This window comes from Hipposideros armiger, unplaced genomic scaffold (assembly GCF_001890085.2).
Source record: "Hipposideros armiger isolate ML-2016 unplaced genomic scaffold, ASM189008v1 scaffold_607, whole genome shotgun sequence".
NCBI lineage: Eukaryota > Metazoa > Chordata > Mammalia > Chiroptera > Hipposideridae > Hipposideros > Hipposideros armiger.
Window position 1 is genome coordinate 641,034 of NW_017731957.1, and position 19,111 is coordinate 660,144.

General features: G+C 36.5%; 1 protein-coding gene across 2 annotated transcripts in view; it reads right to left on the reverse strand.

Annotated features, from left to right (window-relative positions):
* F13A1 (coagulation factor XIII A chain) overlaps window positions 1–19,111 on the reverse strand; it is a 203,518-nt gene that overhangs the window by 93,141 nt on the left and 91,266 nt on the right. For both annotated transcript variants that reach the window (XM_019624776.1, XM_019624777.1), the window contains 2 exons: window positions 8,650–8,768; window positions 6,128–6,235 (listed from right to left, as the gene is read on the reverse strand). In XM_019624776.1, the coding sequence (XP_019480321.1) occupies window positions 6,128–6,235; window positions 8,650–8,768 (227 nt within the window). The remainder of the gene's footprint in view (window positions 1–6,127; window positions 6,236–8,649; window positions 8,769–19,111) is intronic.

The following is a 19,111-nucleotide window of genomic DNA, read 5'->3' on the forward strand; positions in this document are numbered from 1 at the left end:
TTGGGAACAATGGCCTCTGAGCACCTGGGTCCTCAGATTTCTCCAGGACAGTTCACTCCAAGAAAGGGCATTTTAGCTGCTTAGAAACCAAGGGAGCAGCTAGATAGTGTTTTTGAAAGTTGTATTTTATTTTTTAAAAATAAAATTGTCAGGGAGCAGTGCTGTGTTTGGTCCATATGATGAGACAACAGACTTCATGTATTTACTTCTGACTCTAACGTTCATTTGGGATGACTGAGGGGTGGAATTTCTAACCCAAGTGAATTTTTAAATGTAATCTAAGTAGTCATAATAGTTTGTTGTGTAGAGAAGTTTGCTGGATGTGAGGCAACTTCCCATAAGATGCCCAAGTAAATAACTGGAGGAAAATAAAAACATGGTTTTATAATAGGTCTGCTGTGGACTGCTTGGCAAAATATCAAAGGCATGATGGCATTACTGTCTTTTCATGCATGGAAAAAAAAGATAACTTTTTAAATACTAGGACACTGAAAAGGAGAAAAGAGATGGACAAAGTGAAAAGTAACTGTATTTTCAGTTTATCTGTGAGATCGCATATGCTTAGGGGTCAGAAGGCCTGGAACCCATTTTATCTCAGGTCTCTAGTTGTTCATCTTGTACTTGGCCTTAGGAAGCTTCAGGACCTACCTCCCATTGTAGTCAGTTTGATTTACTAGCTGGAGTTCAAGATTTTTTTATATAACACTAAAGAGTACATTGAACATTGATCGGTTAAAAAATAGTTCAATCTTAAGTTAGTTCCCAAAAGGCACAGTCAGAACAAGGTATTAATGGGGATTAACGATGGCATTGTGGTTCGATATTAGCAAAAGACCGGGTTAAAAATAAAAGTGTAGACCTCAAGGGAAGCAGGAAAGTCCAGGCTGGAAACAGTATAAAGACTGGAATTTAAAAAATATATAACCATATTGATATTCCTCCCTTCCTCCTTCCAAAATGTTATCTTTTTAAAAATTATTATAATTGAATCAAATAAGCCCTGGGAGGAGCAAATTACCCTGGTCTACATTTTCTTGCAGTGCTTTTGGTGACTGTCTATTTAGGTATAAATTCCATGATAGAGAAAGAGTTTCCATGAATAACAGCATGGTTTATTATTACTTTGGGTCCATGTCAGCCATTCTTCTACCAATATCTCAACACTTGCTGGGCCAATGTTCAGTCCTGGGAAAACTCTGAGCAAAGCTTGAGAGATTTGCTTTCCCATATGTTTATTTCATCAGAGAATCTTCCATATTGTGTTGAAACTTTCTGCTTACCAACCTGTCTTCTCTATTAGATTCTAAGCTCTGTGAAGGCAGAAACTATGTTTTGTTTTCAGTTGTACCCCAGTACCTAAACTAGTAGATTCTCAATAAATACTTGTTGAATGAATGAGTTAATATTGAGTGTTTTACTACCATCAGCATCATTACAGCAATCAGCACCACTATCACCACCACCACCATTATCACTATTATCATCATCACCTTTACCATCATCTCCACCATAACACCCACTAATACCACCATCAAGCCATATTGGGTACCTAATCCTCTTTAAGAGCTCTTTATCCAGGGGCCCAATGCCTCTGGCTATTTAGATTTACATCTTTCTTCATGTATTTCCTTATTTCAAAATTCACCTGTCTCTGGACCCCATTCCCTTGGGTCCTTTTTTTCTTGGAAGTAGCTACTTGATTTGATATAGTAATTGTGTTATTGGTACTAATGCGTTGGTAATGGCCCTCTAAGGTAATATGATCTGAGAGTAAGGACAATATCTAGTTCCAGCTAATCCACTTATTTGCTGTGTGACCTTGAGTGACATCATTTCCAAGGACCTTTGCTGCTTCACCTGAAAGACCCCTGGTGAGGCATCCAGATCTCATGCACTGGTTCTCTGTGCATTTCAACATAGATCTTCTATTGATAAAGTCCCAACTCAAAGGAGCAAATCTGCACAGAGGTGAGGTTAGGGGTTTTGCAGTGAATAAGCAAGTGGTGTCTGCTTAGTAAGCAAATAAGCTTATATTATAAGCAACAGTGGCCATTGAGCAGCAGTGCACCTCCCTAGAGAACTTCTCTGCCCACAGTTGCTGCCAGATCCAATCAGTCATGGGGGAAGAAACAGACACAGACAGGTAACCACTCAGCAGTAACGAATGCCAGGTGATTGTCACTGTCTCCCCCTTTCCCCAAGACCATGTTGTACTTGTCACAACATGGCATCACACAACTGTTTTGATAGCCTGACTGAGGCTCAGAGTCCATGTCTAGTTTTTTTGCAGTCATCCAGGGCCAACAGTGGAAAGCTTTATTAATGCCCCGTGAGCAAAATACCTTTTCAGGTGGCACAAAGCATCTTTCTAAAATTTTCTTGGCACATTTCCTGGCAACTGTCCTGGTGGGTACTGTCACATCAGGTATGAGGTGGAAAGAAAACAGGACTCAAGCAATGTAATTTAAAGGAGAGAAAGTATAAATTTGGATAAGTTTCTTCCTTTTTATAATTTTCTCTTTTGAAAAATTTCCTCTCTTACATCAATCTGCAGTGTAGTTTTGGTAAATTGCACTGCTCAATATTTAGAAAAGTTAAATAAAAGGTAGCTTACATAAGGTGATAACATCTCAGGCCCAATCCCCAGACAATGAAATTACAGGATTTTTAGAGGTTCTTCTGGGAGAATACAATAGCCCAAAGCTGTCCAGATTGTCAAAAACTTTTCCCATTTTCACATCAAAGTGAAGTAACAGCAACATAAAATAAGAACTAATAAGATACTAAATTTATAAAGGGAAAAGAGAAGAAAGAAGAGCATTATTTTGAAAAATAAAAGGGTATTCTCACTGCTACTGGAATAACAAATGCAGTTTGAGTACAGGGACAAAATTTCATTTTGAAGATGAAGTGAGGCCTGGGGAGGCTGAGTGACTTGCCCTGGGTCACATTGTAAGTTATGACTGAGTCAGAACCGAGAGGACTGATCTGGCAAGGACCAGGGCCTTCCCATACGATGCTGCCTCCACTTTCTCTTCAGTTGAGCAATGAAAACTAGCAGGTTTTGAATGAGGAAAGAAGAGAGGGTTATGCCCATTGCATAGGCAGGGAAACTGAGCCACAGACGGGTTTACTACTGTGGTCCTCTCTGGGGCGATTTTGATCCCCAGGGGACATTTGGCAATATCTGAAGACATTCTTGATTGTCACTACTAGTGGGGGGAAGATGCTACTGGCATCTCTTGGGTGAAAGCCAGCGATGCTGCTAAACACCCCCTTGTGCACAGGATAGCTTCCACAATAAAAAAAAAATCGCCCAAGGTCATAGACGCTGGACAAAAGCGATTTTTATCTGGGGATTATGCACTTAAAAATCCATATTTATGTATATGTTACTATTGTTATCAATAGACAGTTTGTACAACCTGAGTTACTCTCTATGCTCACTTAGCATCGTGCACCCACCTACTCCCTGCAAATTTCCTTGCCAACCTTCAGTGCTAGACTTTGCCGTGACCACAGTAAGCCAGTTTGTCTTTGGGCTTCAAATTGGCTCTTGCCTCTTGTCCCCACTCGACCCTTTCCAGGTGCCCAGCCAGGGCCAGACTGCTCATCCTCACTCCTTTCTGGCAACAATTGACCCCAGGAGATTTCTACCTCCCATTAATGTCATCTCCGCATGAATTGAAATCAGTGTGTTACCCTTCCCAGAAAATGTATGCGTCACGATGTATCTCTGTTTCAGTACTTGTATCCCGTGAAAGGACTTTCCAGCCTCAGTGACCAGGCTGGGGAGATGTTTGAGAAGAACTCCCTAAACAATTTGTAATGGCCTCTGTTCTTCCAGTGGACTGGGCCAGCCCCCTGAAAGCGTACACAGACCCATCTGCCTCGGAATCAGGGTTCTGGCGAGACTCGCAACTTTGCAACGTTTTCTGGGCTCTCTAAATACATCTTCTCATATTTCGAGGCAAATCTTTAATTGAGAATTTGAGTGGTTTTTTTGTTTGCTTTGCTTTGTTTTGTTTTCTTTCCTTTCAATCTTTGCTTAACTTTGCTCAGCAATTTCATGGTAGACTTCTGAGATTTGGGAACAGAGAGGAATTGCCTAAATGATCAGAAAACTGTTGATTTTTTTTTGAAAGTGTCATTTTTTAATTGATTTTTGGAAGCTCAATATTTTAGTTTCTAAAGTCATTATAAGTGAATAGATTTCGTAAACACTCTTTTAAGGATTAAAGGAGATAATAATTGTGAAAGGGTTTTGAAAACTATCAAACATGTATTTTGTATGTGTTAACCATGGCGGTGGTAAAAATAGATATATTGTCCTGAAACGGCCCAGGGTGGGAACTCTGCCCCCTAACACCCAAGGGCTCTCCCTCCAAAAATCAAACCAAATCAAACACCTCCCCAAATAGATTCTGTCTACTTCTAATTCTTGTAAGCGGGTTATAGATATTCAAAATTAGAACTTCATAGGCTTTTTTTATTAATAAAATTTCAAGGCAATTTACATTAGGATTAGCTGTTAAATTCAAGATTTAACAGTTTCCGCTTGGCCAAATGCACTATAGAAAGTATTGGCTTAGCTGTTTTATGTTGGCTTTCCTGTTGCATTAGCTTGTGTTAGGCTGTGATTTCTAGATTAGGAAAATACACACAATGTGTGAGTAAGCTTACCACATTGATGAGCATGCCATTTTAGAATGCATAAGAAGGAATTAATTTATACTCAACCACTCCTAGCTATCATTTCCTGTCTCATTGTAAACCTGTCATGGTGACTTCAGAGGAGAAGAAAAAGGGGAATCTTGTCTGTGAAACAGGAAAAATAGAGATTGACTGCAAGTCTAATGCATGTTGTTGTAAATAGCTGCCATAAAGAAATTCCTCAATTCTTTATAATTCGTTGTCTTTTCATTATGCAATGTAAATTAACAACAGAAAACAAAACTGCCTATAAATGTTAGTTTCTATCTCCTCTTTTTAAGCTCCACTATTTCATAAATTCACTTGTAATTTAGTTATTAATAAAGTGAAAACAATCCTTCTAAACAACTAACTAGAAATTATGTTTCATATCATCCTCAGTCTAATGTTGATTGATTGGACAATATTGATTTTATTTAGCTCAAATCAAACTCAAAGAAAAAATTCTTCAAAGAGAGAATTTTTAAAGAAAACTTAAGGAAATTGGAAATATAAGGATTTGGTTTTTGCTCAGTCTTTGATGGAATGAAATAGCACCTAACTTAATGCATCTTCAGGAATATCTGCTCATGAACCAGCTTTGATATGCTTGTATGCACCAAGGGCAGGCTCTATGTGCTATGTATATCAGTACAGGCCAGGACTGCACGGGACCTGGGCATCACCTTAAATTCACCTCCTACAGCTGACCCCTAATCTTCTCACTCATGGAAATTCTGTCTCTTCTCACAGGAAGTTATTCCATTGCAGGATCTCTGTATTCTCTAAGATGTTTCAGGATTTCCTACAAAGAGCAGCATGGAAGGTAGAAAATGTCTAGATTTGGAGTCAGCAGATCTGGGTTCTAGGGGAAGCTTTGTCACTGACAACCTGTCATCATACCATTTCCTAACTTGTAAAATGGCATGAGTAATACCCACCCTGCTTATCTCATGCGATTAGTGTGAAGAATCAAAATCCATTTCATAAACTATAAAGCCCTATGGTGAGGTATTATTATAATAGAAGCTAGGATTAGATAGAGTCATTTATTTCTTTACTCTTACTGTGGGTGTGAAAATGGAGAAAAGCTGTGTCTTGCGTCTTTTTTTTGGTGCCTCTTGAAGTCTGTTTGTTTGATGATAGTCACTGACACTTTGTCATGGTCACTCCTCAATCCCTAGGCAGGAGATTCTTAAGAATAACTGGTCTACAGTATCATGGCATCTATCAACATTTGTCTGAAGCCAAAGAAACATAGTACTAAGATAAGAATTTTGTTTTGTAGCACATAACAAGTTAAGAGAATTCCAGGCTATTATAAATAAAAGTTAGCTAAGTTTAAGTCACAATTTCAACAGCTCTTAATGAACTAGCATGTGTACTGGGGCAAATGATGTGGACTTGATTTTTGTAATCAGTAGTTGTTGCTTACCATCGCTGAGCCAACTCGGCTGACTTTGATGGGATTCCCTCTGCCTGAAAGGTCCATTTGTGCTCTATCCATCATATACAGGCAGGCGTCCAGGATGCCATCCTCAAACTATTTGGGGAGAAAAAATGAGAAACTTCTTAACGTCCACTGTGCAAGCAAGATGCTCTGACAAAAAATAAAATGAAACCGCAACCTAATGTTTAGAAATGTGTATTTCATATATAGTAAATGCCCCTAATCTTTAGTATGAAATATTAAAGTGGAATAAAGGAAACATCCTCTTTTATTTCTCAGCAAAATGAATAAGAACTTAAAAGCAAGCTAGAAATTTAAACAGAACTGCCAGGGAACTGATATAGTCAGGGATCATGAACTGACTTGAAGTTCTTCAGAAAATTGTACAAGTTAATTTAGAGGATCTCTCCCACACAGCGGTTCCAGTGCCCAAGGCAAAGAAATGAATGATTTACCAAAGTCAGGCCAAAGTCTTCAGACCTCAATCGTTACATGAGTCCTTGTACGTCTGGAAAATAAATGGCTCTTAGGTATATCACAGGGTGTTACATCAGGCCTATGTAACTCGCACCAGAAATAGTAGGACATGTCATGTAGTGAAAGTCTGTCTAAGGTTTTCCCCCTTCTGAGGCAAGGTGGACTCCAGGGTCAGAGAGTGGGCAGGAGAAAGTAGATTACATTGCGAAGGGAACAGCTTAATAGTCAGTTCAATTTCCTTAGAGAGATCTGCTAGCCATTTGCAACACCAGCATTTTCAAAAAAAAAAAAAGGAATAAACACAAAATAGTCATAAAATGGCAAAATGGGAAGATTTCACCTATACTGTACCTCACTATACTGGAGACTTTCCTGAATACAGAAATATTGCAATTATCCACACAAGTACTTATGACAGAAACCACAATCTTATTGACTAATTACCATGTAATTCTTTATTAAGTCCAGTTAGAATACCAACTCTATATGTACCCTAAACTGATGTGATGGATGCAGTAATGGGTAACTGCACTAGTTCTTGGTATGTAAAGAACTCATCACCCTGGTTCTTATTAAGAAGCATATCTCATCTGTGTCTGGGACCTGATAGCAGTGAACTGGAGAGTTGAAAGTCATAGAACTAGGTGTTTCTCTGCATCACTGCAAACTACTGGTTTAGCTGGTTCTATATGCTGAAGGACCCAAATTGATAGACTCCAAGTGATAGTAGAGACAGTGTGGCTGTGTTCAAGGGTGTCTACCAATGGCGTTGTGGCCGAGGAGCCCCGACCATGCTCAGGACCATTTCCCAGTCCTCCTTGCTACCCACCTTGATGACTTTGTCCTTAATAGCTGTTTATATATTGTCACATTAGGAACATAAATAGAATCACACCTAAAGGTTAGGAATCTGGAACCCTAAGCAAGGGTACCAGGCAATAGGCAATGGTCAAGAGTTGTATGTCACTCAGGAAGAGGCAGGCTTATAACCAGGGAGCCAGGCAGGGATTCAAAACAGGGGAAGAGGATATAGGTCATTAGCTTGACAGGATGTCATAAGTGCTGGTGGGCAAGACTGAGCACTGGGCATGTGATTCTCAGGAGTCAGGGTGCAGCAGCGGGGCACAAAGCCAGTTGGACAAGATAAGAGCTAGAGATGACATGGGTCCCACTGTTTAGGCTGGAGCAGGGGTGAGAGGTGAGAGAGTCAAAACAAGGCATCAAGAAGCCAAAGAAATATCACGTGACCTGGTGAGGCAGGTTATGTGATCTCTGCCTGGGTACCAGAACAAAGGTGCATAATTTCAATCTTCTCAGCCAGAACTCTCTGACAAAGGACACATTCACCTCCTCTCATGCTGCGATAAAAAGTTGTTTCTGAATCATAGGACATGCATTCATTTATAGAATTATGGTAAAATATCCATTTGTTCTATTGCTAAAGATATCAAACTGAAATAGTTCAAGTTATTGAATACCTTAAATGAAATATCACTTGCTACTTTATATCCAGACAGTAACTCGAGGTTGCAGCAGACAAAACGTCTCTTGAAAAAAAGCTCAGTGGGCCCTCCTTTGATGAAATGGGAAGACTCTTTTCTAATTAACAGTATCTTATACTAACACTTAAGAAAAGTTATTTCTTTGCAGTATCCTTTACATCATTATCAAAACACCTTTCCTTATAAGGAAAAAAACCCAGTCCATTTCAGGTTGTAGGACAGTGTCTGAGCTAAGGAGATTTCACTGTGCTAAGATGCCAAGCATTTCTTGCCACAATGCCATGTGATCCACAGACTCTCTGATCTCTGTAACATTGTAATAGCGGAAGATATGTGATTTCAGCTCATAAATTATGCAGTTGCCTTTCTAAGTCTCTACTCCTGGCCTCCCTGTCTTGGAGTCTCAGATCCTGAAAAGCAGGAAACTGTGCTTGTCTAATATTGACATATGGCACCCTGCAGTGATACATGTGACAAAAAATATTAAGCAAAAATGTCCTTCACAATGACAAATTTTAAATGGCTCACCTGACCATAGCTCCAGCTTCTACTCCTGATGTTATTGGCGTCTCCATAAAAAATCACCCCGATGTCATTCAGGACATACTCTTCTTTTTCTTTATCATCATCCAGGTACACAGCATCATCTGCATCAGAATTTAAACATAAGAACACTGTCAAACCAGACTGTATTTGTATATTTGAAGTTGGTTTTGGTGCTAAACTGTAATTAAATCAACTAAATGAAAAAAAAGGTATTTTGTCTCACTAAAGATAACTCATTTCCCAATATGTAATTTTAGCAATGGTGGACATAACAGTAGCCAAGATCACTCTGTAAATGATGACATTTGTCAGCAAAATGCTGACAAACTCTGTCTCTTTAAGTTCTAAGCAGCACAATTAAATCCACATGTCTCTTTAAACATTTTAGGATTCTGATGCATCAGTAGTTTCAGAATCAGAATTCTGTGATGCAGATACAAATCTGTAACAAAGATCAAAAATAATTTTCAACCTATTAATGTTAATAGAAAACTAGCTGAATTGCAAATGATTTTAAAAATAAGTCTGGGGAATATTAGAAGACTGTAACATCATCTGTCATGCCTGGTTTGTGACCTATCACTGACAGGAAGAGGGAGGCTGGGGGTTGTCTCCTTTCAATGAAGAATTTATTTTATTTTTTTTATAATTTTTTAATTTTTATTTTTCAATTACAGTTGGTTTCACTATTACTTCATATTAATTTCAGGTGTACAGCATAGTAGTTAGAAATTTATATAATTTATGAAGTGATCCCCTGATAAATCTAATACCCATCTAATAACACCATATGTAGTTGTTACAATATTACTGACTGTATTCCCTGTGCTGTACTTTACATCTCTGTGACTATTCAGTGAACAATTCTTGTGGATGTGTTTGGAAGTATGTGCCAACTAGTCCCTCTGATCAGCTTCCTCCAAGCAAGGACTTTTATTCTGTGACTATAATCTTAGGAAGGCCACGCTCCCCCATCTGCCTACTTAGTAATCAGTTTGGAACTTTTTCCCAGGGCAGGTGTGAAAGCAGCCAAAGCATCTTTAACACAGGCAGGACCATAGGTATAAATTACAATCAGGTACACTTACATGTTTGAAACAGGGTTAATTTTGGTTCTGGCTGGGGACATGGCTCATTACATTTCTCTGGCTCAAGTCATACCTGCCATCCCTATCACTTTTTCAGGGTTCTTTTCTCCTCATTCCCGGATAAGGTTTTATCACTCTCTGGAATAGAAGTATCAACCTTGGCTACACATTAGAATCATCTGGGTAGATTTAAAAATTCCCCATTCTTGGGCTGAACTCTAGATCAGTTAAATTAGAATCTCCAGGGGGTGGGGTGAGATCCGGGCATCAGGTGTTTTAAAAAAATTAATAAATAAATTAGTTAATTAACTTTAAGCTATCCAGTGACTCTGATAAGCAACCAAAGTTGAGAAAAAACTCTCTAGCCCCTTCCTACTCAAAGGCTGGTTGAAAGACCAGCACCATCAGCACCACCTGGAAGCTTGGCCGAAATGTTGAATCTCAGGCCCCAGCTCAGACCTACTAAATCAGAACCTGCATGTTAATAATTTCCCGAGGGGATTTATGGATATATTAAGGTTTACAAAATGCTGCTCAGTCCAACCATCTTGATTCCCATTATTATAGCTTTGACGGAATTTTGGAGATTTCTTGGTCTTGTCTGCTCTCCAATATTTTCTTGTATCTTTCTTTTTCTGTTCTCTGCCTTTTGCCTGGTTTCATTCAACTGTAAATACACACACACACACACACACACACACACACACTTACATATGTACTAATGTCAAATAAACTGCACACATTTATAGTGTACAATTTCACAATCAAAATAATAAACATATCTATCATCCTAAAAGTTTCTTGTGCCTCTTTATAATTCCTCCTTCCTGATCTTCCCATCCTGGTCAGGGATCCATTAATATGATTTTTTTTGTCATTGTAAATTAGCTTGCATTTTATAGAATTTTATGTAAATAGGATCATACAGTATGTACTTTTTTTGGGGTCTGGCTTCTTTCACTCAGGCTAATTATTTCGAGATTCATCCCTGTTGTAGACTGTATCAATAATTCCTTCCTCCTAAAGTCATTTTATCTTTCAAGAAGAATTACATAACAAGTGTGCTACAATCTTCCCTCAGCCCTTGCAACTGCAATCTTTCATGCCTCAAACTTCTGCCCTTGCTGGGTTCTGGAGGCAGAATGCCATGGTTTTACCAGCAATCTATATAGGCCTATGGCCCCTAAATGGAAATGACAGATTCATTTCCAAGTGGATGACACATAAAGAATTGACAACTGAGTTAGAGGTCAATATTTCTGGGTAAAAGCATGAAAGAATACTTTTATTAAAAAAATGTGAGAGTATATGTGAAAGGGCATTGACCATTTGCATGCACATGGCCATCTACCAGATGCTATCAAATGTCCCCAAAAAGAAAGACCACCTTTGTTTTTATCCTTTTATAATAGTATTTTAACTGTTGTAACTATTGTAATAATCAACATCTTAGCCAATTTTTAAAATTATTTTCTACACTTTACTTATTTATTTATTTAATTTGACATTCAATATTATTTTATATTAATTTCAGCATAGTGGTTAGACATTTATATAATTTAAGAAGTCATCCCCCTGACTAGTCTAGTATGTCAATTGGGTTTTAAATGCCTGTTGTTGAGACACAGATCTCCTCTTAAGACCACTGAGGCCTAGACATGCCAGTTATAAATGTCTTTTAACATGTTTTTCTTATAATATGAAATGCTCATGGACTTGTCCTATAATATATTAGATATTATTATAGATATTAGATTGGATTATAGGGTTATTATGATTTAAACAATTAGTATAAAAAGATTAATGAGTCAAATAGATAGCTTAGAAGCAGATGTTACAATATGCTTATATCTATGTGTGAAATTAACATATAATAAAGAAAGTTTTGTAAATCAGAGGAGATGACTGGAGTGTTCATTAAATTCAGCTGAGAAAATTGGTTGTTTGGGAAAACAAATTTTCTGTATATCACAATAAACCAAAAATTTATTTAAAATTTAAATTTAAAAATGGAAAGCATAAGAAATCTGGAATAAAATAAAGGTGAATATTTGGTCTCTAGATAAGAAAGTTTTATCTAAACAAAAATAATAAAAAATCAAAAAGAAAATGATTAATGCATTTTATTTAATATGCATCTAAAACTTCATTTTCAAATACATATAATAAAAGTATATAACAAACTAGGGAAACATTGCAGCAACAGAAAATGTTAGTAAACGTCCCTTATATGTAAAGAATTCCAATAAGTTGATAAATGTGCTGATTGAGAAAGATGAGAATACAAAAATCACTTTAAAAAATCATAAAGCATATTGGAGAAAGTCAGCAAAGGGCAAACCATTTCGCAGAAGAGGAAATGTGAACATACATAAATAAAAACAATTTTAACTAAATTGTTTCCAAGAACTGCAAAGGCTTAAAAGTCATTCTGACTTGGGGAAGAGCCAGAAGTTGCATGGTGCCACATTGGGTGAATAAGGTGGATGAGGACCCACCACAATGTTTTTATTTGACAGAAATTGCCGTACCAGAAGTGATGTGTGACATGGAATCTTTCCATTGCAATCACAAAACTCGTTGAACGCTCCTGCCCAGTGCCATCTGATGAAAAGGCAGGAATTTTACATACAGAAAGCAGCACTTCGAAAGTTAGTAACAGTGTGTGACAAGATTCAACTGGTTTGGTGCAATCAGATGGGTGTGAGCTATGGTTGAGAGAAGGTGTGTTTTAAAGTGTGTCATAAATCATCCACCATCATGACAATGCACCGTGTCACACATCGCTTCTGGTACAGCAATTTCTGTCAAATAAAAATATTACGGTGCGTCTCATCCACCTTATTCACCAGACCTGGTACCGTGAGACTTCTGGCTCTTTCCCAAAGTAAAAATGATTCAGGACATCAAGGCAGCCAAGACAGTGCAGGTAAAGACACTCACGAAAGAGGACTTCCAGAACTGCTTCAGAAAGTGACAAGAATGATGGGATAAGTGTGTTTGAAATGAGGGGGATTAATGGCAATGCGTCTTTTATTGTAATACATTTTCTTTTTATTTAAACATTCACCATATTGTTTGATCACACCTCGTACAACCAAAATTACTCTACCCAGCAAGGCTATCATTTAGAATTAGGACAGATAAATAGTTTCCCAGATAAAAAAAAGCTAAAGGAGTTTATCACCACCAAACCATTATTACAAGAAATGTTAAAGAGATTTCTTTAAGAAGAAGAAGAAGAAGAGGGAGGATAAGGAGGAGGAGGAGGAAGAGGAGGAGAAGGAGGAGGAGAGGAGGAGGAAGAGAAGGAGGAGGAGAAGGAAGAGGAGGAGGAGGGAGAGGAGGAAGAGGAGGAAGAGGAGGAGAACAAAGTAGTCAAAAATATGAATAATGAAACAGCAATAACTGAATATCTGTCAACAATTACTTTAAAAGGATTAAATGCTACAATCAAAAGATATAGGGTGGCTGAATGGAAAGAAAACAAGACCATTACATATGGTGCACATAAGAGACTCACTTTGGATCAAAAGACACACACAGACTGAAAGTAAAGGGATGGAAAAAATATTTCATGCAAATGGAAATAAAAAAAAGTTGGAGTAGCAATACTTATACTGGACAAAATAGACTTTAAAAGAAAGACTGTAACAAGAGAAAATGTTAGGACCAAGCAATTCCGTTTGTGCATATTTATCCCAAGAAACCTAAAACACTAATTGGAAAAGGTATATGCATCTCTATGTTCACTGCAGTAGTCTTTACAATAACCATGGTATGGAAGCAATCTGAGTATGGCTCGATAGACAAATGGAAAGAGAAGCGATATATATATATACAGTGGAATAGTACTCAGCCATAAAAAGAGTGATGTCTTGGGGTGGCTGGTTGGCTCAGGTGGTTAGAGCGCAGGCTCATAGCACCAGGGCTGCCAGTTCAATTCCCATATGGGCCAGTGAGCTGTGCCCTCCACAATTAGATTGAAAGACAATGGCTTGACTTGGAGCTGAGCTGCCAGTGGGTGGCTGGTTGGCTCAGTTGGTTAGAATGTGGTGCTCATAACACCAAGGTTGCTGTCTTGATTCCCAGATGGGTCAGTGAGTTGTGCCCTCCACAACTAGATTGAAGACAACGGCTTGGCTTGGAGCTCAGCTGTGCCTTCCACAACTAGATTGAAAACAATGACTTGACTTGGAGCTGATCGGTCCTGGAAAAAACACACTGTTCCCCAATAAAGTTAAAGAAAAAAAAAGAGTGAAGCCTTACCATTTGCAACAACATAGATGGACATAGAGGGTATTATGCTAAGTGAAATACATCAGTCAGATAAAGACAAATACCATATTAGTATATGTGGAATGTGAAAAATGAAGTAAATGAACAAAACAGAAACAAACTCACAGATACAAAGAACACACTGATGGTTGCCAGGTTGGTGGAGGGGAGGGGTTTGGGGAAATGGGTGAAAAAGGGAAAGAGATTAAGATGTGCAAATTGCCAGTTATAAAAACAGTCACGGGAATGTAAAGTACAGTATAGGGAATGTAATCAATAATATTGTAATAACTATGTATGGTTTCAGCTGGCTACTAGACTTGTTTGGTGATTACTTCATAAAGTAAATAAATGCCTAATCATAATGTTGTACATTTGAAACTAACAATATTGTATGTCAACTGCAATTTATAAATATATTTAAAAAACCAAACTGAAAAGTATCATAGTGTACGTATCAATCATGATAAATGAAAAAAAGACCTACACCCAGATATAGTTTAAATGCCAAAACTTCAAAGAAAAAGTGAAAACTTTAAATAAAGCCAAGTTAAAAAATATTATCTTTAAAAGAATGAAAATAGATTGAAAAATATTTTCATAGATAAAACTTTCTTTTTTGATAGCAGATTTTTTATAGGTATTATTGGATGCTAAAAGGCAAACAAGTGATATCATAGACATCCAAACGGATATGTTATTTTGCATCCAGAATTCTATTTCCAGCAAAACTGTCATTCAAATGAAAGTCAACCAAAAGACATTTTTGGACATGTAAGAACTCAGAAATTAAATTACTTGCACATCTTCTCTATAAAAGTTATTCAGAGATTAACTGAAAGAGAAATATTCAAATACAAAGGCATCATAAATACCAATAAAAAAGTATGAAGAAATGATGTAAAACATTATTAACAACATAAAACTAAAATTCCAGATGATTTCAACACAGAAAGAGGTAGAGGTTGAGTGGAAAAGGTAAGTAAATGTTTGCAAAGGTTCCTGTCATATCCTAAGGAAGATCACATATATTAAGTATTCCTAGGCATTGACAGAAAAAAAAATTAAATATGTGATTTAAAATTTAAAAATTTCCTTAAACACATGAAGATATTCTTACATTTGCTCAAACAAAAGGGGGAACATTAGAGCTACAACTGAAATACTATTTCTCATTTTCTAAGTAGGCAAAAATGCAAGAATTTGACAGCACGCTCTAATGGAACCCTGTGTAGGAAAAAAGATAACCTTTAATATGGCTTGCCAGTAACTCAAAATGTTATACACCAGTGGAAGGAAATTGGCAATATCTAGCAAAATTGCATTGCTTCTGTACTTTGGCTTAGAAAAATTACTTCTAGAGATCTGTCCCAAACACATAAAATGCCATACACACAAGGCTATTTTCTACAGCACTATTTGTAATAGCAAAATACTGGAAACAACCCAAACTTCTGTCAAAGGCAGCTGGTTGAATGAAGTATGGTTATCCATATAATGGAGTAGTATGCAGCTGTAGAAAGGCATGGGAAGGTCTCTGTATACTGCTATGTAAGGATATTCAATCTGTTGTGAGATTAAAAAAGAAAGGTACACAAAAAATATATATAATTTATTACCTTTCATCTAAGAAAGAAGGGGGGTAAATAGGTAGTTAGGTATATATTTATATACACACATATGTGTTTATATTTTAAAATGTAAAGATAAGCCAAAAATTAACAAAGTTATTATTTTAGGGGTAGGGAATGTTGAAAGTTAGACTTTCTGTCTGAAGTATCTTTGTTTTGTAAATTTGACTTTGGAGTCATGTAAATGTTTTGGAAAGTTATAAAACAAAACTACATAAAAATGAAAGTCAAAGCAATTTCTAAATAAATGAAACAAATGAACATGACTGTATAATAGGTTGGTGCCTTAACCACAGAGAATTACTTCAAGTTACTTTAAAATAGGGCAATTTCACTCTACAAGTACATTCCCAGTAGAATATAACATAAGGACATGAAAAATTGCAAAATAGACAAACAAAATGAAAAAGGTAAACTGTTTAATAACCATATTATTAGTAGTAATATTGATATTGCTATTTTGAAACTAATATAACATAAGCAATCATGCTAATGACATTAGAAAACAAGATTTGCAGTATAAGAGAAGTGCAAACAAAATCAAAGAAATGAACATTTAAGCCTTGTATTCTAACTTTAAGGCATTTGTTACATAATATTCCTTTGCAAATCATTCTAGGTTTAATATTACTTTTCCTCAAATTTTTCTTTTTATTCAAAATAAAAGCAGGGGAAAGGCATGCTTTCATTTTTTTTAATGAGTTGCATACATGATCTGATACTTAGCCCTGCAGCTCCAGATTAATAGCTAGACTGATTTTAATAAGAATGGAAGCATTAAAGGGTTTTACTACAACATGAAACTTTTCTTTGCGATCCCTGTTAAGTGGCTCTAAGATTGATTCTTCTCCTTGGAGAACCTCACTCATGAGGTTCACGTGATTGCTGACCCTCTGTAGCTGCCACTCATTTCTGCAAATTATCTGTGTGCTTGCGTGTCTTCTCTCAATCTTATACGTGCGCTCTTTTCTTTTTCTCTTCCTGACTCAAGAGAAAGAAAAACTTATGTAATAAATACATAAACTTAATAAATAAAACATTAAATAATTGCTTAAAGGGTGTAATTTATTCCCTTACAGCATACATATGAGGATAAGTTAAAATATCTGTTGTCTGAAAATGCTGCCTGAAGACTATTGTGTAAATGTAGGTATTTTGTAAAATAATCTTGAAACTGTAAATTGATATGTGTTTCATCAGATTGTATCAGACTTACTTTGTTTTGTTTTTCCTTTTTTGTTTGTTTTTTCATTTGAAAACGACTTGAGCATGAATTAATTCCATGATTATCACATTCTGCCATTAAGGGATGTTATATATGTTAGGACAGTAATACTGCAGAAATCTTAATGAGTAAGAACTTTGGGGTAGGCAGCTTTCTTGTTTCTTTTCTATCCACCCATGTGAGGTATGATATTTGTTTCTGGACTAATAGGTCCTTCAATATTTTTAGCCAGAAATCAGTCTCATAAATCTATTTTTGAGTATACTTTGTGTAAAATAAAAATGGTTAGCTTTGGTAATAACTTTTCCAAGCTGAACTCCCTCTAGCATGATATTTTTCAATGCTTTTATTTACTATGCACTTAGACTACGCACTTTTCCTCAAATATTTTGCAACATTTTTTTTGTTGTTCTTTTGCCATTTTAAAAGGTTGTGTAACTAAGTTGCAAATTTAAAACACCTGTTAGTTTTGTAAATCAACATTTTGGTGTATTTGTCCTGGTATATCATCATCCCATCTATAGCTGGAGCTAGAATCCCATTGCTCTAGCTACCATGAGCTTTTTCACAGTTAACAAAAGAAGAATGTGAAACTCAGTGAATGCAGTTAATAATGCTGTCAAGAAATGAATCTCATTTCACTAAAATTAAACTATGTTTTTCCACTAAAATGATGATGCAAGTTGAGGACACATCACTCTGAAATTGGAAGACTTCACCACTTAAGGCTTGAAAGTGGCTCACTCAGCTGAACTAGATCTAGATTACTACTCTTTACTTAGTTCACCCACTGGGGGGTACAATTATTTTAAGTAGTTGGAGATGGACCTTCTCCCACTGTTCTGGGGGGCTATAACAAGAAAATAAAAAAAGAATACATATGAAGGGAGAGTTTGGTTATCTCCTCCCATATAGTTGTGCTTATGCTCGCATGGCCTACAAATGGCTGTTTGGAGGTTTGCTTAAGATATTTTCCTATTTCTATGAGTCCTTACAATATTGTTAAATGTTTCAATCAGAACATGCTGTAATAATCATACACTTAACCAGCATAATAAAAATAGCAAACAAAAGGACATTAGAAAGAAATAAATGGAAAATATCAGTAATAACTCATGATGCATTTTCTCTTTAAAAATCACATTTTCTATTTTTGTCCATTGAAAAGAACTAGAAAAAACAACCAATGTAGAAATAACAACTGCCACTGAGCCTTGATTATGGTCTCTAAGAACCATTCCTCGATCTCTCCTCTCCCCACTACAAGGTGTATGGGCTCCTTAAAAGAATGCCTCAAAGAAGTCTGTCAGGAAATGGACAAGACTAGACTGAAATATGTTTTCCTACCAGAACACAAGGAAGCCATTAAAGATTCTAGGAGTCATTATAAAGAAATCAGAAACCTACTTGAAGGGGCTCCCACTGGCTAAGTATGGGGCCATTCAAATATCAAAAATAATAGTCACTGCAAAAAATTAGAACAAGCAAAATATTTCAGTAATTATAAATTCATAATGATTTTAAAAAGTTCATTGGTCACCTTTGTAGGGTGGTAGGAATCAACTCATTATTCCGAAAACTTAGAAATAAGGGAAGAGACTTGTTGCTAGACTTTCTTATATAGATACTACCTCAAAGCAACAAAATAATTGATGTAATCAATACAGGAGGAATGGCAGATTAGAATATCACCATTTTGCAATCTCTAATGAAATAATGGATCCAGGCTAAAATTTGTTAAAAGTCTAATGGAGAATTCCATAATCGATAGATGAAACTGATAAAACCTGATCCTATTGATAAATCTAAACATCAAAAAGAGGGACAACTAGATAGTATGCATTAACTGATGAGATGAACACTCTGGGAAGCACATGGCATGATTTATGAAGTATTCTTGCTCTTCTTCCCTCCACCCACTCATAAAAGAAAATGATTCACTTGAAGATGAATCTGATTCAGTCTCTAGATCAGACTGTCTAAGAGGAAATACAGAGGTTACAGAAACATTACATGACACCAGGGAATGGAAGTCAGCAAAACTGAGAATATGTAAAGTTCTACATGACAAATGACTCCGTTTTAGCACCAAGTTTGTGGCAAGAAAAAAAAAGATGAAAAGGATTGTTCTAGAGTAAAAGATTTAAGAGATATATCAGTCAAATTTAATTTATAATCATTGATTCAAACACAGTGTGAAAAGACATTTTTAAGGACTGGTC